The sequence below is a fragment of the Sorex fumeus genome, unplaced genomic scaffold, assembly GCF_029834395.1.
Source record: "Sorex fumeus unplaced genomic scaffold, SorFum_2.1 ptg000129l, whole genome shotgun sequence".
NCBI lineage: Eukaryota > Metazoa > Chordata > Mammalia > Eulipotyphla > Soricidae > Sorex > Sorex fumeus.
The window spans coordinates 6778782-6801675 of record NW_026606186.1 but is presented as its reverse complement, the minus strand read 5'-3'; the positions used below and the strand labels follow the sequence as shown (position 1 = coordinate 6801675).

General features: G+C 55.4%; 1 protein-coding gene across 3 annotated transcripts in view; it reads right to left on the bottom strand.

The window, feature by feature from the left end:
• The window catches only part of DENND1A (DENN domain containing 1A), a 523912-nt gene that overhangs the window by 115958 nt on the left and 385060 nt on the right, over positions 1–22894 (bottom strand). For all 3 annotated transcript variants that reach the window (XM_056138645.1, XM_056138644.1, XM_056138646.1), the window contains one exon: positions 12099–12224. In XM_056138645.1, coding sequence (XP_055994620.1) covers positions 12099–12224 — 126 coding nt within the window. The remainder of the gene's footprint in view (positions 1–12098; positions 12225–22894) is intronic.

The window sequence follows — 22894 nt, the reverse complement described above, 5'->3', positions numbered from 1 at the left end:
TGCCGGGAACCTACACCTACCTTGAGTCCCTCACCCTGGGCAGGTGCCAAGGGTAGGGATGGGAGTCGGGGTTTTCGTCAGCCCCAGGGACGAACCAAGAACTGAAGTCAGGCATAGGTAGAAAGGGGGCCTAAGCACGTCCAGGAAACCTTTGGCCCATTGCTCTGACACCTGTGGGCCCCGCACACTCAAATAAGCTGCCCCCTCCCTCCTGCCCTGCCCCGTGCCTTCCTGGGTTTTGATGCCTCATTCTTTTTCTTTCCTTATAAAACAGGAGCTGGCGGGGAGAGTACGTTCTGGGAGGGGAAAGCTACTCACTGCCTGCCTGGTCTTGTGTCAGGTGGGCACCACAGAAACACCCCCCTCTTCCCCCCGTGTCTGTTGACCTCTGACCCACGCTCCCATTCCCAGCTCTGATCTACGGAGCAGAAGGTGGAGCTCCTGCATGCCCCAGCAGCCTGCTGCCTGCTGCTCCTGCCCGCTGCCACGGGCAGATGTGAGGGCCTGGGCATGAGGGAGGCACGACTGAGCTATTTCTGTTTCTCCCCCTCTGCCTGGGTGGGATGTCCTGGAGGGGTGCCCTCCACCACGTGCCTGCTGTGCTGCTGAGACTCACGGAGCTGCTGTCCCCATGCCTGGCTTTGGCTTCTGGGTTGACTCCTCTTGGCGTTGCTGCTCTGCCCACTGAGACTCTCAGCTCGCCCACCCGGGGGAGAAGCGCCTCCTGGAACGCTTTTCCCTCTTGTAAACATCTGAATGGGGGGCTGGAGTGACAGCACAATGAGTAGGGTGTTTGCCTTGTACACAGCCGACCTGAGTTCGATTCCCAGAATCCCATATGGTCCCCCGAGCACTGCCAGGAGTAATTCCTGAGTGTATGAGCCCAGGAGTAACCCCTTTGCATCACCGGGTGTGACTCAAAAGCAAACAACAAACAAACAAACCCATCTGAACAGAAGTGGCTTCGGTGGCCTGAGCTGGACCCTGTCAATTTCCCCCACCACCAGGCGGGGTGACCCAGAGCAGGGCAGGCCGAGGGACAGTCCAGCTCATCTGCCTCTTGGCCACCCCCTGGTCACAAACTTGATTCCGGCTGAACCGGGAATGTGTCGGCCAAGGACTGCCTTTTGCTCTGTCGTGGGCTCACAGCACAGAGACTGGCTGACACAAACCCTTGCTTCCCAGCTCCTGGGCCAACAGTTGGGAAAAAAAAACCAGCATCGCTGTCTGCTCTCTCTCATCCCCCAAGCTGTGGTGAACAGGACCAGCTAGAGGCCAGGCACACAGGCGTGCATGGCTCCCCCTGGGAAAAGGGGTCTGGGCTGGGGTTCCCACGAGCCGGGTTTCTTTGCAACAGGCCTGCGGTAACGCATGGATCTCAAAGAGCGTCATGCAAGAGCTGAACCCCACCCCTGGCACTTTGGCGGAGAGGACACAGACCTCTGAGGCGCTGATCGGGCCAGGGACGTGGTTCTAGGGAAGGCTCAGCTGAGTGCGGGGTGAAACCGGGACAGGTGGTCACCTGGTTGGGCTGGTTGGGGGCGGGGGGACAGGGAGGAAGAGGGCAAGGGAAGAGTCACCAGCACCCCAAGATTTCAAATGTGCAAGACTCGTATTCTCTCGTATCAAGACTTGACTGCAGTTGATTTCACACCCAAAAACAAGTCCCACGTGTTCTCAGGAGCCCTAATAAATGGGTGGTGAGCTCGGGGTACTTTTCAGATGAAGAACAAGATCCATCTGTAAACATAGGAATTGCAAAGCCAGTGCTGCTGAGAAAGCTCGGTGCCCCAGGTGGAGGCTGCCAGGAGAATGCCGGCCACTAGGTGTCAGCCCAGGAAAAGGGGAGGCTCATGGTGGTGCCTTCCCTCTTCCTCCAATTATCACCACAAACACCAAATATTTAAACAACAAAATATTAGGCAATTAAGAAGATCTATTAAGGAATTTTTTTTAAAAAAAAGATATCGAACATTTTGACATTTCTCCTTTGCAAAAGAGTTTATAAATGGTGTTGGTTTAACCTGTATTTTCCAAAGAAACGTTTGCACCGATTAGCGGTATAGACTCCTTAGAGGAAAGCGGCTCGGCTCTCTCCTGAAATGCCTTCAGACTGCACGGAACGCGGACCATATGGTGAGCCCCGCCGTGGCAGCGGTCAGAGGAAAGAGCGTGGCCGCGGGAACGAGGCAGATGGAGGGTCTGGGTCCAGGCGTTGCCACTCTGGGGGGGAAAGTGGCAGAGGCGCCCCTCGTCTCCTGAGGAAGATGCGGCCGCCCCGCTTTCCATGGGTGGACAGTGAACACCAAGAGAGGGAAAACAAGAGGAGACGTGAGCAGGTGAGGGAGGTTTCGTAGGGCGCCGAGCTGAGTCTGGCGTCTGAGGGTCCCCACACACCTGAGGTGACTGCAGCTGAGGATTGTTATTTTTTTTTTCTTCTTTTATATGGGTCATATCGGTAATGCTCAGAGGTTACTCCTGGCTCTGCACTCAGAAATTACTCCTGGCGGTGCTCGGGGACCATAGGGGATGCTGGGAATCAAACCTGGGTCGGCTGCGTGCAAGGCAAACGCCCCACCCGCTGTGCTATTGCTCCAGCCCTGAGGAGTGTTTCAACGTCACTCTTGGCACACAGGGCCAGGAGCCGCCTCTGTAAGGGGCCATGGGTCACTAAAGGATACCAGGTCAGCATGATCCCCCGGGCCTTCCCTGGCGAGTGGAAGGGAGGGCAGCCTCAGCGCAAATATGACGTTGCTGCAGATTGCTAAGGATGGAGGTACACCCCATAGAAATCCGGGGGAAGGAGGGGTGCCCAAGAGCGAGACGGGGGGGATCTACAAGCCTCTCCTCCCCTGAGCACACCTACTGCCGTGCTATGTTACCGAGTCCTCTGTGAGCTGGGGGTACAGAGAGAGAAGGACAAAGATGAAACTCGGCTCTTCTACCCAACCTCACGGTACACAAGGCACAGATCACTGGTCCACACTCTTGCTACTGGAACATGGTTCCGACAGGGGTCCCTTTCAAAGTCTCCATGAAAGAGTGACAGACCTTTTGGGGCCGGAGCGATAGCAGAAGCGGGGAGGGTGTCTGCCTGGCACGTGTCCGACCTGATCCCCAGCATCCCAGACGGTCCCCCTGAGCCCCAGCAGGAGTGATTCCTGAGTGAAGAGCCAGGAGAAACTCCTGACCATCACTGGGTGTGGCCCCCAAACCGAAAGGAAATAAAATAAAAGGGGGAAAAAAAGGAATGACACCCGGATGTACCATCATGTGATATGTAGCACACGGACAGCAGCCACCAGCTCCCACGGCTGTGACCTCTACCAAGGTGCGGTCCTGAAAATGGTCCTTGCAGATTCTGCTTGCTACACTCATATGCCTGCTCCTCTCCTGCATTTTTATTTTAAAGGTGGAACTGAGTGTCTAGTGTGGGGCTGAAGAGCGAGTTCATGATGGGGGAGCCCCTCTGGATCCAAACGGCCACGGCTAGCTACCTGCGGCCGCTGGGCTGCTCCTGAGTGTGTCAGATTCGTCTCCTCTTGCTCACAGACGAAGCTATTCAGAAACCAGCTGCAGAGGGGAAGCACCCTGGAAATTGCCTTTTCTTCTTTAGGGAAGCAACGCTACTTTGCGGCCCTGGCAGAGGATGGCCAGACTTTTCTGACTGCGGGTCTGGGGAAACAGGTGCCACTCACTCGCCGACCTAGTCGTTCCACACCCGTTTCATGAGCACCTACTAAGTTCCAAGTTCTGAGGGAGAACAAGGAGCACAAGATATGGCGGCAGCCCAGAGCAGTGAGACGGGGTGGTGGAGAGCGGGGATTATAAAATGAGATCAGGTCGGGAATTCTTCCCAGTGGGTCTGCGATACCCTCGTTGTGTTTCCTTTTTCCACGTCTTTCAGAGCGTAGGGGAATTTCAGCTTAATCCATCCAGCAGTGCTCCTTGGACTCGCCAGCGAATCTTGCTTGATCTTCGCGTCTGAGCGGACTTCTTGCCAGTTTCCGTCTTCTCGCGCTCACGGGGCCCACATTTCCCTTGGGCAGGCCACTGCTAGAACAATGGTCCTCTGTTTGGCGAGCCATCATTGGGGGGTGGGAAGGTTCCGGGACTCCCAAACTTTGTTCCTGAGCAACACCAGTGTCCCTGGAGGTGACCGGCAGCAATTTGGGCCAACACTGAATGAAGGTCATAGTCTCCCAAGAGGTAAAAAGACACTTTTTGGAAGAAAAAAAAATGGCTGATTCCCCTCCATTTTTCCTGCCCCGCCCCCCTTCCCCGTTTAAAAATTCACTCTGATGCTCAACCATGTTAATTTTTTACCCCGGATACCTTAATTGTAAAACCTTGAATGTTTTAAACGTTTACCTAGAAGTGCTGGTGAACAATAAAAAGAGTGGATAAAGAAGAAACTTCTTACAACCCTCTGATGCATCATTCGAGACCAAAGCCGAGATTTGGGTGACCTTAGAGAGTAGGAATAAGGGGGAAAGAGCCTTGAGTCTGCCTGATCTCAGGCAGTCTGGTGTGTGCAGAGTAAGTGCGACCTCTGTTCTAGAACACGGCAGAACTCACGCTCCTCGTCCCGCCCTGCCCAAGTCTTGTCAGGAACAGCCCCAAAAGAGTAACAGCAAGACACACCGCCGCTGTATTTCTCAACAGTCCCACAACTAGGGGTTATGTCCATTTCACAGATAGGAAAATTGAGTGCCGGAAGGGTGAGTGTCTCCCGGCTTTGGGGAGACGTGAGTGACAGGGTCAAAGGCTGTGGCGACATGAATGGCATCCTTCCAGTACACCCACAGCATTCCAGTGCGGTCCCTGGAGTTCCGCGGTGCTGGGGTCCCTTCCCTGGTCCCTACAGGACGTGGTCCTGGCTTGGGACGCACCCTGAAATGAAGGGGGAAATGGAAACCAGTAAGTTCCCAGCCCTCGTCTCGTCCACCAGAGACTCCTGCTGTCGGTGCATCTGCTGAGTGCAGGCCTGTAGGGTTTGGCTATAATTCCCTATCTCCTTGCTTAAAATAAACTGGAAAATCAGAAAATCTTTCACAAGCTTTTCCTCCAGAATATTCATGGGTACATATCCACGCTTCACAAATGTACCACTGTCCACTTACAAAAGAAAAAAAAACCCAACAACATCAACAAAAAAAACCCCAAAACAACACACAGGCCCTGTGTGGACAACCATTTGGCTATTCTTCAAAGCGCCAACCGTGAGATGACCAGCTAAGGTCAGCAGCTCCGTGGCCAGGGGGTGGCCCCCGAGGACAGGAAAGAGAGACTGGGATACGAACGCCTTTCATGAGAAGCCGGAACACCCCAAAGGCCCTGACCAAGGTGCCTCCATCTTGTGAGGAAGGTCGAGGAACCTTAATGCATTCGCTCAGAACATCAGGGTGGAGCCGTGGAAGGGAGAGGGCCGGAGGGAAGGGGGTAGGGGGCAGAGACGGTGGAGACAGGCAAAGGGGGTAGCTCGCAGGACTTTGGGGCTGTCTTCAACACAACAAACAGTGCTGAGCACTGCAGAGAGCAACCCCCAGGCACAGAGCTAGGAGCAGCCCCTCAGAGCAAGGTCGGGTGTGGCCCCCAAGACAAACAACACAATAATAATAATAATTATAATAATAATAGTAAGTAAGTAAAGGCTCTCCCGTTGATCATCGATTTGCTCGAGCGGGCCCAGTAACGTCTCCATTGGAGACTTTGTTGTTACTGTGTTTGGCATATCGAATACATCACGGGGAGCTTGCCAGGCTCTGCCATGTGGGCGAGATACTCTCGGTAGCTTGCCAGGCTCTCCGAGAGGAGCGGAGGAATCGAACTCAGGTTGGCCATGTTGGCTGCGTGCAAGGCAAACGCCCTACCGCTGTGCTATCACTCAAGGGTCTGTGAGAAAGAAAAAGGGCATAACCGAGGGATGTCCTCCGGCCCTGGAGAGCCGCCTCAGGGGCCCGTTCAGCACAGTCAGGCAGACAAACAAAAGGGGACAACACACGGCATGAGTTCTTGAGGTGCCAGGCGAGGTGACATCACAGAGCTCAAGGGGTAGGTGGGAGAGCACCAAGGGAAGGGGCGCGGGGTGGGGGTGGGGCGGCAGAAGGGAACCCGCCGCTCACTGGAACATCTCTGGGGAGATGGGAAAGTAGAAAAGGCATCAGGATCAGCTCGGCACATTGGGGATGAGTGAAGACTGTTCACAGGCTCAATGGTTAAAATGGCAGATTTCGTCATACGGACCACAACGGCAAGACAACAAAGCCCCCCAACAGGGGACCTAAGCACAGATGTGAGTTAGACTCCAGCTCCCTCTGGAGGCTTCCAGAGCCAGCCCAGAGCCAGCCCAGGGCCCTCTGGCTCCCACTTCCCTCTGGCCTCTCCCCTCCACAGCTCCACCCTGATGTCCTGATTAATGCCCTAGGTTTCTCAACCCTCTGGGTTTTTTTTTTTTTTTTTTTGCATCACACCCAGTGATGCTCAGGGGTTCCTCCTGGCTCTGCACTCAGGAATTACTCCTGGCGGTGCTCAGGAGACCATATGGGATGCTGGGAATCAAACCCGGGTCGGCCATGTGCAAGGCAAATGCCCTACCCGCTGTGCTATCGCTCCAGTCCTTCCTCAACCCCCTTTCGCACAAGACCTTGGTGAAGGTATTTCTGGGTGTCCTGGCTCTCCTCCAGCTGCTCACGGCCGAGAGTGGACACCACAGAGGACTCTTGTATGTCAGCGAAGCATGGGAGTTTCTACTGAAGGAAACTTGCTGAGAAGGATGGGAAGGAGAGTACAAGGAGGACACGTATTCGAGAGAGAACATGAGCTGCTTCAGAGTGGAAAGCAGCGAACAACCATCACAGAGCCAAGGGAGACCCACGTGCTCGGGGGAGTCCTGCCATCCAGGGACACTCTCAGGCTGAGCCCACAGAGACCCGCTGCCCGGCCTCAAGGGAACAGGATGGCCCCTGCCGCATGTGGGTGACACAGCTCCTCGGAAGGCTACCTTGGTGTCTGCTGGGGTTTTGGCGCTAGTAGCAGAAGATGGGAAGTGAGCTGATAGCCAAGGCGAGAGAAGCTCCTGGAATTCCCGTGTGGCATTGGGCAGAAGGCTGGGTACACACTGCCCCATGGCTCCTGACCAAAGGGAACGCACCCCAAGGGGCACTGAAATTCAGTGGGACGGGGGTGGCGGGGAAAGAGAGAGAGAGAGAGAGAGAGAGAGAGAGAGAGAGAGAGAGAGAGAGAGAGAGAGACGTTCTGTTCTCTTTTTGAAATAATCTTTGTCTTTCTATGCCCTGTTACACTGAAAGCACACAGAAATATAGTTGTTGTTCTGTAAACCATGAGATCACGGTGTGAACCAGGAGACAGATCCACCTGCGTTTCTCCGACCTGCTCCAAGACGGCCCCGTCCGGTCAAGCTTGAAAGCCCGGCTATCTGTTTGCCTTTACAGAACTTCCTGGCCTTCCAGGGGGTTTAGGTGGATCAATGTGACTCGGCAGAGTCTTGTACAAAATCAGGGGCTGCTGAATAAGGCGGGTAGGAGCCAGCACTTCGTCTGGAGGCTGGGGGGGTCCTGGGAAGGGCTCTGCCAGCCCAGCCTCCTTTGCAGGAGTCTATGGGGAACCCCCATGAGCCCCAGCCCAGGACCCTAAACCCAAGCATATACTTCCTGTGGACAGCGGCTGCCTCCTGCCCGGCCCCAGGGAATACCCAATCCCAGCAGGATGGCCCAGGGAAGAGCCACAGGAGCCTGGCGAATAAACCACTTGCAGACAGCTGTCTCCACAGGCCTCTCCCCCAGGGACGGGCATGGAACAGGCGGTGTCAGGCATGGCACCCCCTGCCCCCCCCCCCCACCACACACACCCTCCACCCCGGGGCTCTGCTCTCTGAACTAACCTCTGCCAAGGACCTGCAGGGGGGCAGCCCTGGGGCAAGCTCCCTTGCAGGCACCGTCTGTCTTAGGACGGCTCCAGGGAGCAGGGGCGAGGCCCTCAGAAACGCCTTCCAGAAAAGAGGATGGAATAAAAAGCGAGATTCTATTTTGGAAAGTTCCTTAAGAACCGAGGTCATTGTGTTAGGAAGAGGAGGGTGAGAGGGGGAGGAGGGTGACGTGTGTGTGTGTGTGTGTGTGTGTGTGTGTGTGTCCCCGTTCCAAGTCTCACACTGATCTCACAATGATGCGATTTTATAAACAAAGGGGTAGAAAGACAAGTGAGAGTCTTGAAGGGGGACACCCCCCTCCCCACCCCCACCCCCCCAGCAAATTTAAGAGCCACACAGCAGGGCTATGTCCTTCCAAAGTTGCCATCCTCCCCCAGGCTGAGACGGAGAGGGGGATTCTTGGCTTGGCAATTAAAAGCATTTTGTCTTTCATCCCCCTTTGCCAAAAAGGACCCCAGCCCGAAGTAGTTAATCCCACACACACACACACACACACACACACACACACACACACACACACACACTGGTGCTCTCGAGTTGCCTGGCAACTGTGAGGAGGAGGCGTGTCAGAGAGCAAGACAGGCCTAAATAAACGAGCTGGAGCCCGGGCTGCCGCCTGACACGGAGGAAGGGGCTGCCTGGCTGCTGGTGGCTCTGTCAGTTAAGAGGAGGCGGACGACGGGCTTTGGCGGCGATTGTTAACCATCTTGGGCTTTGCACCTGAGGTTCTCCAGGCGATGGAAAAATGGGTCACCGGCCCTTGTGATTTGCAGGCACCCTCCCTGCCCCTGGGCACCACCCGCTCCCGAAGGCTCCACGCAGGCCAGGGGCCACACAACTGTGGGCACGGGGTGGACAGAGGCCACGTTTCTTTCACCCGCTGCGGCTAGTAAGGCCCTGCCCCCGCCCTGGACTGACCTGCGCCCACCCGCCAGGCTGGGCAGAGTGGGGGGGGGGGGAATGCACAGAACCCGAACAAAGGCAGGCGAGAGGAAGCGATGGGAGGAAGCTGCCTTTGGAGTCTGGGGCTGGGCTGACTCCTCTGGGGCTCCACAGTTCCCCAGGAAGTCCCCTGAGCCATGAGCCTCTGTAACCCCTGCCCTCCCCAGCCCTACCCCCACTTTGTGTCCCCCACAAGGGGTAGCCAAATAGGCTGGATGCTTGGCTGTGGCTGATCCCTGGGGCAGAAGGCGGCACAGAGACACTCAGCCCCATCCCAACATGTGGCTGGAGCTGCTTTAGGAGGGACCCCTTCCTTGGCCCTCTCGGCCACCTTCTGATTTGCTTTCCAGCAGAGAAAGAGACAAAAAGCCAGAGAGTTTAAACAAACAAACAAACAAACAAACAAACACAAAAACCCATCAAAAAACCCATGTGAGTTCTGGGCTTAGGGTGGGGTGCTAGGACCCTGCCGCGGGGAGGGGTTGCCCCTCTCTGCCTCTCAGGCTGGGACTCGACCCCAGCCCGGAGTCAGTGGGAGAGCAGGGGCTGCAGATGGAGGACCCCTTTCTTCCCCCAAACTGTTCTAGGAGCAGAAGAGCAGCACCAGGAGTTGGCCGTGGCCCCCATTTAAAAACACCAAACTCAGATTTTGTCTGACTAGCGTCCCATCAGCGAGCCTGCAGCTACTGGGCTGGGGTGGGCCCCCCCTGCTGACACCTTCCTCCTACCCACTTCCTCCTGGCTCACTTGGCTGCTGACTCCTGCTAGTCCTGGAGGCAGCGGGGATGGGGTGGGGTGGGAGAGGTGGGTAGGCCCCGGGGGCAGGTTCCCCCATTCCCCCCGCAAAATGCATCAGAGTTAGGGTGCTATGTGGTCTTCCTTTAAAAACTATTCAAGTAGGGGAATAAAAATAAATTTTAAAAAATCATATTTAATACCCTGCTGTGCTCAGGGTTTACTCCTGGTTCCACACTCACTCCTGGCAGGGGTTGTGGCACTGGGCTCCCAGCCTGGTCAGCCGCATGCAGAGCAAGCATCCTCCTTGCCGTACAGTGGCTCTGTAGCCATGGCGCCATCCTCAGGTGACGTGGCCTTTGGAGAAGCCCATCGTGCCTCACTCGCCGGGACTCAGGAGCCAGGATGTGCTGAGTCCTTAAAAAGGCTGGTTAGGAAGAGGGTTTCCTTAAGGGCCGGGAAGTCCCGGAAGCAAACCTGAGGCCTCAGACACGCAAAGCCTTCACTCTACTGCTAGTTCACATCTTCTTCGGCAAGCAGTGTTTTTTTTTTTTTTTAACAGGATCTTGGAAAAAATGCTCATAACACGCTAAAGCGCAAAGACAAATAACTGGAGAACCGGATCGTTCTACCAGAACGTCTCTAACGGAAGAAAAGCAAAAATACAAAATTGAGGAGCCCACTCCTCTGCCCCTACTCCTTTCTAGAACCTTCTGCGGAAACAAGTTAATGGGTCACCTTGACCCCAGCTGCTGCGCCAGGGATGCTCATGTGTGTCCAGTGCAGGTTCTTTAAACACTAAGAGCAGGTGCGCAACTTACAGCTGAAAGATGAGTGCCCCCCACCCCCCGAGTAGACCCCCCCCACTCCCGTTCCCTCAGTGCCAGACTCCTGCCACTCCAGCCTTTCACCGGCCACCTCCCCCAACCCCTCAGCTCGACCCGACCTCACAGGGAAGTTGCAATTTTGATGAATCCCCTAGATGATCTTGTATGGAGGGTGGGTTCCCTCAGGTTGGGGGCAAGAACTGGCTAGAATTAAACCTAGAGGTTAAAGGACATGGAGGAGACAGGGTGAAAGTCCGCCTGAGGGCCGTCTAAAAGTCCTTGGGCACTGGGACACAGCCTGACAGCACCTCAAACTGCCCCTGAGACCCGATTCTCTGGTCAGGGCATCTGGGTCCACACGGGTCCGATGGTGGGTTGGAGGTCCTACAGCTGTCACCTGCAGCACCTTGCCCTCTTCACGGCACATAGAATCCGGCACAAAATGACAGGCTGGAGCCAGTGCAATGGGTCACATTTACAATCAGACACACCCTCCTCTCTCCATGTGCTATGTTGGCTTATTGACTTGGTTGGTGATTTTGGTGGGGACACACCCAGTGGTGTTCCTGCAATTCTATCTCCCCACCCCCAACTCACAGTACTACAGTACTCTCCCCTCTGAGTGGCCCCGAGGGGCTCCTGCCACCAGGCCCTTACTCCCTTGTCACACTACAGCCAGCCCAGGATGCTGGGGTGCTTCTTTTCGGGGCCAGGCACCCTCGGCCCCAGGCAAGCAGCCCCCATCCCTGGAAAAGTTTCTGGTGCAACCTCTGAAGGCTCGTTTGACCCCCCAAGAGCCACGAGAGAGGATGGGCGATGCAAACTCTTACACTCACTTCACAGCCAAAGACGCTGGAGCTCAGAGGTGCTGGGGTCCCCCTGGTTTAGGCCAGCAAGACTTTCCCATCTGGGGTTTTCATCCCGTATATCCAGGGCCATCCAGAGCCATGCGCAAGGGCCACTACAGAATCAGTCGGGGCCATGCGTACCCCCTGGCCACGGGTACCAAGATCTAACAGGGGTCCAGACGCCCACCTGACATTGAAGAGCATCAGAAGGACGGACGTGCCTCATGCCTGTCCGCTCCCCGCAGCCCAAGGAAAGGACCAAGCCACTCCGCCCATTTCTGCGGGGCTGGAAAGATGGCAGCACTGCCCTTGAATTATGCCTGCCCCCCATAGCCCTGAGCCTGCTTGGCTGGGGGGCGGGGAGGCAGAGTACAGATCCAAGCTCTGGACAGACCCAGAGGCAGCCCCCCCGGGAGACGGCAGCACCCGGGGACCAGGCTCTATGTGGAAAGGTTCAGAGTACCTGAGGGAGGCATTTCTTAGGAAGCTCAGGGATGGTCCCTTCTGTTAGGTGACCAAGACCCTGTCCTGACACCGAGGCAAGCTCAACCAGTCTGGATGCTCTGTTGGGTGAAGGGCAAGGCACAAAGAGGCAGGGTCTTGAGGCTGTTCCCTGAGTCCTGAGGTCCCAGGGGCAGGGACAGCAAGGTCCCATATTCTTCTCGGTACTTAAAGTGTAAGGGGGAGGGGGTCACAGCAGTAGACACGCACAGACAATGCACAACTGTGACCACGATTCGCTGTTCAGACTTGGAGTCTCAAAACTACCTGCCCGGCCTCGGCCCAGAGGCTACTCACCGGCTCGATTTTCAGAGCGTTTCGGTAGCTCCCAAAGAAAGCAGCCTGGGCCTTGAGGAATGCTCGGGCCACGCCGTCCCCCGTGGTCGTGGACACCTTCTTCAGACGGTTCTTCAGCGACGAGATCTGGGATGGAGAGAAAGAAGACTTGGAGTGAAGGCAGTCTGGATACCCACAGAGCTAGGAGGGGGCCCTGGATGGGGCCCGTCGGCAGCTGCTGGGAGGACAAGGACGCAGGTAGCATCCGAGCAGGCCTGGGAGATCTCAGCGATGGTTGATCCCTGGAGCCCATCTTTGGTGCAAACACAAACAAGGCTGAAGTGACGGGACAGTGCGGAGGGCACTTGCCTTGCACGTGACCAACCAGGTTTAATTCCCGGCCCCCTGGGAGCTTTCCTGGAGCTTTGCCAGGAGTGATCCCAGAGTTCTGAGCTTGGCTGGCTGTGGCCCCCCAAACCAAAAAAGCCCATAAACAACCCACTTCTCAGGCAGTCTGTGAGCCCGGAAACGCTCTCATACACGATTCTGACTTTAATTCCTCCACCAATCCCGCGAGGCAGGGTGGACGGTGGTCCCTGCTGACAAGGCAGGAGGCGGGTGGAAGGGAGTAGGTTACATGCCCAGGAACAAACACAATGAGTGGGCCATGTCACCGGGGGTCTGAATCCAAGTCCAGGATTCTGAGCTCAAACAGCACCAGGAATTTAAATTCCAATTTCACTTCCTCCTCGAATTAAATATCAGAAATAGGTGGCTCACTGTGTTCGACCTGCGAGTTCGTACACCGAATGTGTGCAACAACACACCGCAAGCCTCGCCGTCAAAGGAAGAGCAGCAGCCCGCGTGCACACACCAGCGGAAGTGAAGCAGAAGAGATGGGGCGGGGGGGGGGGGGGAAGGGAAGGGGGGGTGAGATTCAGTGTGTGCAGAGGTAGGTCTCGTGCTCTTACACAGAGGCTGAGAGTGGGCTGCAGGGCTCACCTAGGAGCACCCTGTGGTCAAAGCAGAAGGGAAGCAGGAGGGGCTGGATGGTTCCTAGGGTCCAGGGGGAAGGGGGGAAACCTCCAGCGAGTGCTCGTGGGGCCTGGGGCCAGGGATCCTGCCCGAGACCAATATATTTGGACTGAGTTTGGAGACCATCGACAACGCCCCAGTCCTAGGGCAGGCGGGACTGACTTCCGAAGTCACAAGTCATGACTGGAACGGGCACTGAGCGGGCAATGACCCCACCTCTGCTCCGAGGCCCAGAAAAATAACTTTCTCCCAGAGGTCCTTTGGAGTCAACCTCTGGGCGTCAAGGATTGGTCTGCTGTGAGGAAGATGTCCCAGGCTGCAATCACTCTGCTGCCACCAAGGGGGAGCCCGCAGGAGGAGAGACGAGACACCTCGGCACCCGGGACCCCGTGGCGAGACTTCCTGTTCCAACCAGCCCGAGGAGCAAGAAACTGGCTTAATCTGGGCATTAAACTCGCCGCCCACTCCGGCCCTCACGGGCGGGCGCTGCCTCCTCGGCAGGTTGCGGTGCCCGGTGATTCCTCACTTAACCTCCCCGGCCTTTCCCTTTCACTCGGGAGGTGTTTAATTACCTCAGATTCACAGGCTGCTCCTCAGGTGAGCTGCTCCTAATGGCCTCATTACCATCTTACACAAAGGAGGAGCTGCCAGGGAGCAACCGTGCAGGCACCCGTGTGCCCGAGTGCCCGCCCCCCAAACCAGCCAGGTGAGCCGGGACCTCGGTGCCCCCTTTTCCCTCCTCCTCCATCCCCCCCGCCCCCACCCCTCGTGCATCCCCCAAGACCAGGACCGGGTTTGCCGTGTATGGAGCCGCTGTGCTCAGCACTTCGGAACTTGGAACCAGCTAATCCCTGGGGAGTGCCTAGGGTAGGTGACGGGACAGGAGGGGACCTAAGGTGGAGATTACCTGCAGGTACATCTAACCCGGGGACTCTGGCCAGGGTCGTACATCTAACCTGGGGACTCTGGCCAGGGTCGCCAGTCCAGTGACACTGCGGCTCAGCAGGCCGAATCTGAGGGCGATGGAGGTAATAGAAATCAAGAGAAGAGAGCGAGAGCATAGATGGAACCCATGGGTGTCTCTCTCGCTCGTGTTCTCCTGCTCCTCTGGGGCCCAGCTTGGTCACTGTGAGACCAGCCAACCCAGAGGTCCCTAAACTTACTGGCCCCTTTTGTCCCCTTTTCAGAAAGAAAAAAAATTCCTATGAGACGCCTGGAAATCTTTAAGGACAAGAACATAAAGTGGCCACCCACGGCCCAGGCCACTGCCACTGCCCTTGGCTGTCCCTATCGACTCCCCAAACAGATTCTGAATTTGGCCTCTCCTCTCTGTGCCCGGGTCTGGTTATGGTTCAGCATGGCGGGGGGCGAGGGGGGGGGGATGGGTGGGGACATTCTTCCGGTCCTCCCCGTGTGCCTCACTTGCAGTTCCTGCAGCTCAATCCTTCCCCAGCCCCCACCCCCACCCCATTATTCCTGCAGCGAGAAAAACCTCCCAGCTCGTCTGAGCGGCCTGGGCATGCCCTCAGGGTCACACGTGACGTGAAGCAGCTTTCCAGAAGCAGATGCTGCCCTCCGGCCCACGCACGTGCCAACAGTGTCAGACCAGGTGCCCATCAGCAGGGCCCGACCTCTCGGTAATGTGGTGCCCGAGAGAAGGGACGTGGGGCTTTTCTATGATGTGCCAGAAGAGGGAGACCCCAGGACATTGCCAGGCTTGGGCAAAGGCAGGTCACAACACTCTCAGTTCGGCCTGATCCTTTCCAAAGGACACGTGTGTGTGTGTGTGTGTGTGTGTGTATGTGTGTGTGTATGTGGCGTGTGTGAATCTATACAGTCACATCCGTGTCTTGGACAGCCCAGGGAGGGACACAGTTCTCCCCACTCTACAGGCTTAGGATGGCTTTGATGACCCTTGACCCAAACAAAACAGAACCCAAGCATATGCAACTGGCATGAGGAAGCATTCGGATGAGCACGTTTCCTTCGACAGTTCAAGCTCAACACTGCTCTCCAGTGAAGGGAAAGAGGGAACTCCCAGGTCCCATCCTCCGGGATGCCTTCCCTGACCCCGCCGCCAGGGATAAGGATGTCCTGGCTGGATCCCCAGGGGTTGCATCTTCAGTGAGATGGAGCATGGACCACACTTCCTGAGAGCTCCCAGGGGCTCAATGCTGGGCCCAGGCGAGTCACCCAGCAGGAGGGACTGATTACTCAGGACTTCTGTGTCATGCAGAGTGTTTCTAGGGCCACGCTTCTCTGCTGGAGCAAACTCCTGGGCCATGCCCTCCAGTGACAGGGGAGTTGGAGGAATCTGGTCCCACGTGGGCAGGACTGGGGTTAGAACAGATGCCAACCGCTTCCCTTCTGTAGAAAGCCATGTTAAGCCCTAACAGCTGAGCCAGTTGCCTCCTTGCCCTGGCCACTGAGCTGCAGACTCATGAGTCGGCCTGATCCTGGTCTCACCCGCTGTGAGTGCAGAGCCCGAGTCTTGGGGGGCAGCCTGGCGTCCTTCTGTGCGCCCCGTCCCGAGCGCCAGTCCCCTCTGGGGTGAAGGGAAACATCTACAAGGACATACTCTGTGAGGGTGAAAATAGGACGTATGTGACGCATGGAGTATCCTGGCCAGCCCTGTTTTCTGTCCGCACTTCAGGACTGGTCTTTTCCCTGCTCTAGTGCATGACCTGCCCTCCTGGGGATGTGCCCGTGTTTCATTCCCCTTCGCACTGAGTCCCCTGCCTGGCAGCTGTTCCTACCAGTTCTGTCTCCTAAAACAAGGCGCGGGCTCCGCATGGCTCACAAAAGCCCTGTGGTCTTCCACACAACACTCGGGTTTTCTTACACCCTCCCTCAAGCCCCTGGATGAAGTCAGATTTCTCACTTGGACCCCCAGACGCCCAGTGCTGTGGACACAGAGGCCAGCCCGGCTAGGGCACCTTCCTCAGGGCTGCAGCCATATCCTCCGGCCTCTGGGGACACTCGTGACCCACACTCCAGATCTGCAGAATCTCACGCCCACGTAGGGGTCACTCTGGCCTGTGCCTTGCTCCTATGCATCGTCCAGCTGGCCTGTCTGAACCAGCAAAGCGGTCACCTGTACTTTTGGGGGCGGGGCACGGCTGTGCGACCAGGTGAGCGAGTGCCCTATCTGCTCCAAGTTCAGCGGGATTTCATTTCAACTGATTTCAACCCGTGAGTGTGGAGGGGAGACACTATTATTTTATATGGCCCAGGGTACCGCATCAACCATGGTAGTATCACACACACACACACACACACACACAAACACACACACACACACAGGTCATGGCTCCCCTATTTGCTGCACCAGCTTCCAGCACTTTGAAAACTTAGAAAACTTGGGGTGGTGGGGGCGGGGAGGGGTTGCTACGCCACATGGGGGCACGTTACTCAGTGAAATGTTGGAACATGAAAAATCTGTCATAAGGTAAACTCACGGTTCGCTGGAAGTTGATGCTTGACTTGGAGACCTATTTTGTAGACCTAGCGTTGTGTAACAATTTCTAAGGTAAGGGCCAGAGAGATACCCCAGGGGTTAAGGTGTTTGCCATCGAGGTCTGATCCTGGGCAATGCAAAAAGCAAACCCCTGCCCTTCTCCCCTGCCCCAAACACCACCAGAAGTGATCCCTGAGCACCATTGGGTGTGACCCCCAAGGGAACAATTTCTGGGAAGCAAAGGGACTACATTGGAGTTTAAGAAGCCCTACTTCAACTGTTCCTTCCCTCGGTGGCAGGGGAATAATGCACTGTCGCAGTAACCGGTTTCCTCTATCTGAACGGGCGGGCAAGGCCTGCGACCGGGCCTCAGAGCAGAAGCCCAGTCTCAGCATCAACTGCTCGGGGTCAAAGCTAGGGCTCCCAGAGGCCATGCAGAGAGCGGGGTGATACAATCGCTGAAGCTCCTTCCCCCTTTAAGAAACTGACCCCCAAGGATTAAGGCAAACCAATGCATCACCCCCCGAAAAAAGGAGCCATCGAGACCTGGTCACGTCTCCTGAGCACTATCTGGGCATGGGGAGGTCAGAAGGGGCCCTGGCCTCCGACACCCACTGCTCAGAGGCACAGACACAAGAGACTCACTCTGGCCCCCTTCACACTGGCCCAGAATAGGGCAACGCTGCGCTTGCCTGGGCACTGGCATCCACCAGCAGACCATGCAAAGGTGCTTCCACTGCGCTCTCCATCCCAGCAACAGCCCCTGGAAAGAAGCAAAGCCTGGGGCAGCAGGAACCAGCACTCCTTAGGCGGCACCAAGTACCACATGCCAAGGGAGGGATGCTCAGAGCCATGGGGACTGGGCTGGCCGGCAGCATCCTCTTGCGCAAATGACACACAGGAACGAGACTGTGTCTCCTCCCCTCGGCCCCCCTAATGCCACCGGGGCGAGGGGGGTGGTTTGGAGGCAGAGGCCGCCCCAGCCCGCCTTCTACAGGAGTCCCTGCGACTCCACTCCATGCTCACTGCTGCTAGGGCTTCTGAGACGGCAGATTAGATCTGTCCCTGATACTGGTTTATTTTTTCCACCCCCAACTTCATAGATCTCCATGACTGCTTCCTCCCATTCCCTGCTTTTCTGTTTCTTTCTCGAGAACATGGTTGTACCTTGACCTCGCTTGGCTTTAATTGCTGCTTCTGCATCCCATTTCCCCCTCGCGGCTCCTGGCTCTCCGTGGGGGAGAGGGCACTGTGCTAGTTACGCGGAGCCCCGAGCCGGAGCCGGCTGTGACCCGAGGGGCCCCGGGTCCCTGCTCCCGCGGTCGCCCCTGACATCTCGCAGGCTGCGGATCCGTCAGAAAGTTGGAGGCACGCACTGCCATTCTAAGCGGCTTCTTGTCAGACAAAAGGATCCATTTTCATTATGTGGATGTCTGTCTCACCAGGCACGACAATGGCTGCACCGAACTCCCCAAGAACAGCCACCAAATCCTTGGGCTAACATTTCTGGAGCGAAAAAAAAAAAGTGCCATTTTTAAAACAAAAAGGCCAGTTTCGACTTGTGCCAGATAAAACTCAGGTGGACTCACCAGCTCCATGCAACAGTCCAGCTCTCTCCCAGCCTAGGTCCCCGAGTCACTGGGCATTTCAAACTGAAGCACACACTTGCAAAGACTTTTGCGGTTTTCTTCTGTTTTCAAGCCTCGAATTCCTACAAACACTTGTTACTATTATTATTTTTTGCCCAGTGGAAGGAGAATTGTCTTTGTTTTCCCTATAAAACAATTTAGCTTTAATACACACATATACACATACACACACACACACACACACACACATTTAATACAGCTGAAAATCCTGCCCAAGCTAAAGAAAGGAGGCTACGAATCTGAGCTTAAAGTAAATGTGTATTTAAATTATTAGGTGGTCATTTAATAAAAAGATTATTTCTAACCAAATATGTGCATGCACGGATCCTTCTATATGTACGTATCCAGGGAGCATTTTCAAAGCAGGGTTTTTTCCCCCATACTTCTGGCAGTTTAGGTTGAAAGGTCAGATTTAAACTATCACCATGTTTCACAATGCAATCTGTGCAGTGCCGCGTAATGAAATGGTTCAGTAAAGGTGCTCGTGGAAATTCTTTTAATTAGGTCTAAGGCTTTTCAGTTGTCAACATGAATAAACCAAGAACCATTCTCTTGCAAACACAATGCACAAAATAAAAATGGTAAGTTATCGCTGAAAAAAAAATAGACATGCGCCTGCAAAAGGAAAGTTAGATATGTTTTTCAAAAATACATCCACTATCAACTAAAAAAAAAATTCCAAACTCCCAACATCTTTCAGCAACAAAATGGGCTGCAAATTAAAAAGAAAGGGGGTTTAATTCTAATGAGCCAGGATGCTGATGCCTGCTTCTAATGAACAGTATTTGGGGGAGGACGAAAGTGGATCAGAAGCCAAAATGTTTATCAAAAGATTCACGACTTTTTCGTGGGGAGTGAAAGCCACTTTCCCCTTAGCCGTGATTAATAATACGACAGGCCAGCAGGATTTCATGGAGACATCTGAATGTGCAATTCGGACTCCTGCAAATTGATTGTTACATCTTCAAAATGCACGTCTGGCCTCAGCCCCGGGAGTTGAGGCCATAGCAGGAACATTATCCAGGCTCATGTTTTCCAAAACAGCTTAAATTTTGCAGGGCTGCAATGCGGGAAGGTGGCCTGGGGAAGGATGGGCCTGGGCTGAGGACTGTCCCGGCACTACTGGGAAAGGCAAAATGGAATATAAATGGCTCCTGCCCCCAGCCCAGAGTTCAGGCTTAGATGGATACACAGGTATCCATCTGAGCCCTGGTGTGCAGTGAGGAGACTCAGAGGCAGCAGAGGCAGCAGGCAATGCACAAGGAGAATAATTCAATGCCCTGACGGATCAACAACGCCTAGGCTTTGCTAAGGCCTGTCTAGCAAACTTGGAGCACGAGCTTTCCGCAGGATTCAGACCGCCCCGAGTTCAAATCCCAATTCAGCGATGGGTTAAAGTGAGCTGGATGCCTTTAGGGGCGTTCTTAGCCTCTTCGGCTAGGAGAAAGGGCTCAGGTGCCCCGCTCCGCCCTCTCCCTTGGCAGAATTGTTAGGGAGATGAAATGTCAAGATTTCTGAAGTTTCTAGCACACTTCTTGGCACACAGTAGGGGCCTAATAGATGGTAATTACACTCCACACAAGCCTGACTCCACAGCCAAAACTACTCAGGCCATTATGTTTGCAACTCCAAGAACCAGGGGCTCCCAGGAATATTTTCTCGGGCTTCCATTACTGAAATGTCACTCATTATGCTAAGCCAAGCGGGTTTATTTCGTGACCCAAACCTGGGGTGGATTTGGGATTTAATGAAGTGCTCGGTGTTTACAAAGATAAAAGCAGGGATTTGTCTCAGCCACAATCCTGGGCTCTGTGGACAGAGATGCCACAGGCTCAGGGCTGGGGTTGGTCCCGACTCACAGAGGCCCACCTGGCCGCCTCCACGCCAGCGAGCTCCCACGGGGATCTGGACACCGCCACCTCCTCAGGGTGCAGTGGGGGGGAGGGGGAGGGGATGGGAGGGGGTGGGAAGTGTATATAATAGATGGCTTCATGGTGTTCCCGCTGCGATGAACAACTTGATCCACTCCTGGCTCCAAACACATGATGCATAAAAGAGCTGACAGAAATTCAATTCTTGCAAAGAAAAGCATCTGCTCTCTAGTGGGAACGGCCAAATATTAAGCAGTTTTAAGGCCGGGCAAAGACCGGGTGGGGCGCACTTCATTATCTGGATAGCCCCGGCGCTCCACAGCGGAGGACAGCCCACTGAAGAGAAGGGGAGCCCGGCTCCCCGCGTTAATTACCCAGAGTAAAATGATTCAAGTGAAATCTTTTGTTACGACAAATATTAAACCCAGCTGTGTTTATGTAGCAGTTGTGAAAAAGAAGGGGTAAGAAGGCGGGTGCGCGGGATCCACGAGCCTGGGCTCTGCCGGTTAATTGAATCCACTGGCGGGACTTCCTCCACCGCCAGCCAAACATCCTCAAAGATAAAATGTCGCTTTTAAACAGACCTGGGGAAAAAAAACGGGGAATCAAGAAATTTCAACCAATAAAACACAACTCTTTACGGGTATAAAAGTAAAGTAAAAGGCAGTAATGAAAGGAAGGAAGTCTCTTAAACATTTACTGCATTCCAGAGCTCGAGCTGCGGTTTATTGCTGGGGTCTCTTCTGATGTCCCACCGTGCTCCCGCCCCCACGTCTTTAATGAAGCCCCATAAAGCCTCCTAAAATACTCGATTGTTGACAAATCCTACGCACACACTCAGGGAAAGGCCCGGTGGGGCAGGATGCGGCTCCCCTTCCCGCGTGAAACGGGGTGTGGGGGGTGGCCGGGGAAGGTGGCCACGGCAGAGCCAGGCCGAAGGACGATTCCTGAAGAGCGTGAGGGGGCAGAAGACTGGACTGCGGCCATTGCAGTGAGGACACGGATTCTCATTCTCTCTCTTTCTCTCTCTCTCTCTCTCTCTCTCTCTCCCCCCTCCCCTTTTTTCTTTTTCTTTTTTCTTTTTGGGTCACACCCGGAAATGCACAGGGGTTACTCCTGGCTCTACACTCAGGAATTACTCCTGGCGGTGCTCAGGGGGCCATATGGGATGCTGGAAATCGAACACGGGTCAGCGACGTGCAAGGCAAATGCCCTACCCGCTGTGCTACAGCTCCAGCCCTGAGAGCCCGAGGCTTAAGGCGCCAGCCTCGTAAGCATCAGGTGGAGAGTTCGGGTCCCGGTGCTACCACATCTATTGAGGTGGCTCTGATGGTCTGTGTCTGGCAAACTTGGATCGCTGGTGATCTTTGGGGGCCGCAGGAGATTTCTGGCTAGTGTGTGTGAGCACCACACCTACAGGGGCGTGGCTCACAGTGATGGCTGCAACTGAAAGATAGGTGAGCACTGCTGAGAGGAAGTGCGAGGCTCGGCAACCACAACCACATATGAGTAATACGGTGACTCCAGGGAGCACTCTGACACCCGGGGAGCACCTCAACCAGAATGTTCAGGAGCCCCGGAACTAAGGAGGAAGGCTGCAAGCACAACTAAAGCAGGGCAGCCCCAGACCCGGACCACAGCCTGGACAAACCCTGGTGAGCACCCCCGCCAAGCAGGTGTGTGATCCCCCCGGTGGGGAGAGTCAGGGCAGAGAGTTCATGGGGGTCAGGGCAATAGCACAAACAGCTGGTGCTCACGGGCTGCAGGTGAAAGCCCTGGGTTCAATCCCCAGCACTGCCTGGTCCCCGAGCACTACGCCCACCCCCCCTGAAGAAATGAACAAAGAAAATTCTCCTCAGTAAACTGCCCCTGAACCCCAGCCTGGCAGAACTGGGAGGGGGAAATCTTGGGGGAGACTTGGAGAAGGCAGCCACAAGAGGCTGGCACCGCCCGAGCAGGTGACTGCGTGCGGGGCAGATGCCCCCATGCCCCTCACTGGCAGCTCTGCAAATCACCCCTCTGTGTCTTGTCTCTACAACGCAAGGCCACTCTAGCCTGGCCTCCCACAGACAGTGATCCTCTGCTAGCCCTCCCGGCTACGGAGCAGAGGTTCCGGCTGACCACCGCATGCCCCGGCTGACATGGTGCTTCCACGCCCACCGTCAGCCTCTCTCTGCATTTTTCATCGCTGCCCCCTGCCCGCTCACTTTTCTTCTCCTGGACAGGGGACGGCTTCCCAGCCTCCCTCCGTGACCCGCCGAACACATGCTAAGTCACGAGCCCAGGGATAAGCTCCTTCCTTGACCTGGCAGAGGATCTGCCCAGCTGGGGCATGCAAAACTGACTGTATGGATGTGAAGCCAAGTTCAGTGAGGAGGAGCAGAAGAGTGCTGGTCCAGGAGAGGACGTGGAGATCGAGGGTCAGAGGCACAGGAGGGAGCGAGACTCTTTTTTTTTTTCTTTTTGAATCACACCCGGCTCAGGGGTTACTCCTGGCTCTGCACTCAGGAATGACTCCTGGCGGTGCTGGGGGATCATATAGAATGCCGGGGATCAAACCCAGGTTGGCCGCGTGCAAGGCAAATGCCCCACCCACTGTGCTGTTGCTCCAGCCCCGGGAGCAAGACTCTTGCCCAGTGGAGCAGAAAGTGCTCCTCTAGGAAGCAGTGCCCTCGAGGACTGGCACAGGCCTTCATTGACGGCCATGAGACTGGGATGGGACAGGCTGCTCTGTCCTAATAGCTTCTCTGAACACTGAGAATCAAACCCTTGTCTCACTTTTGCATTCACCGGACCTACTAAGAA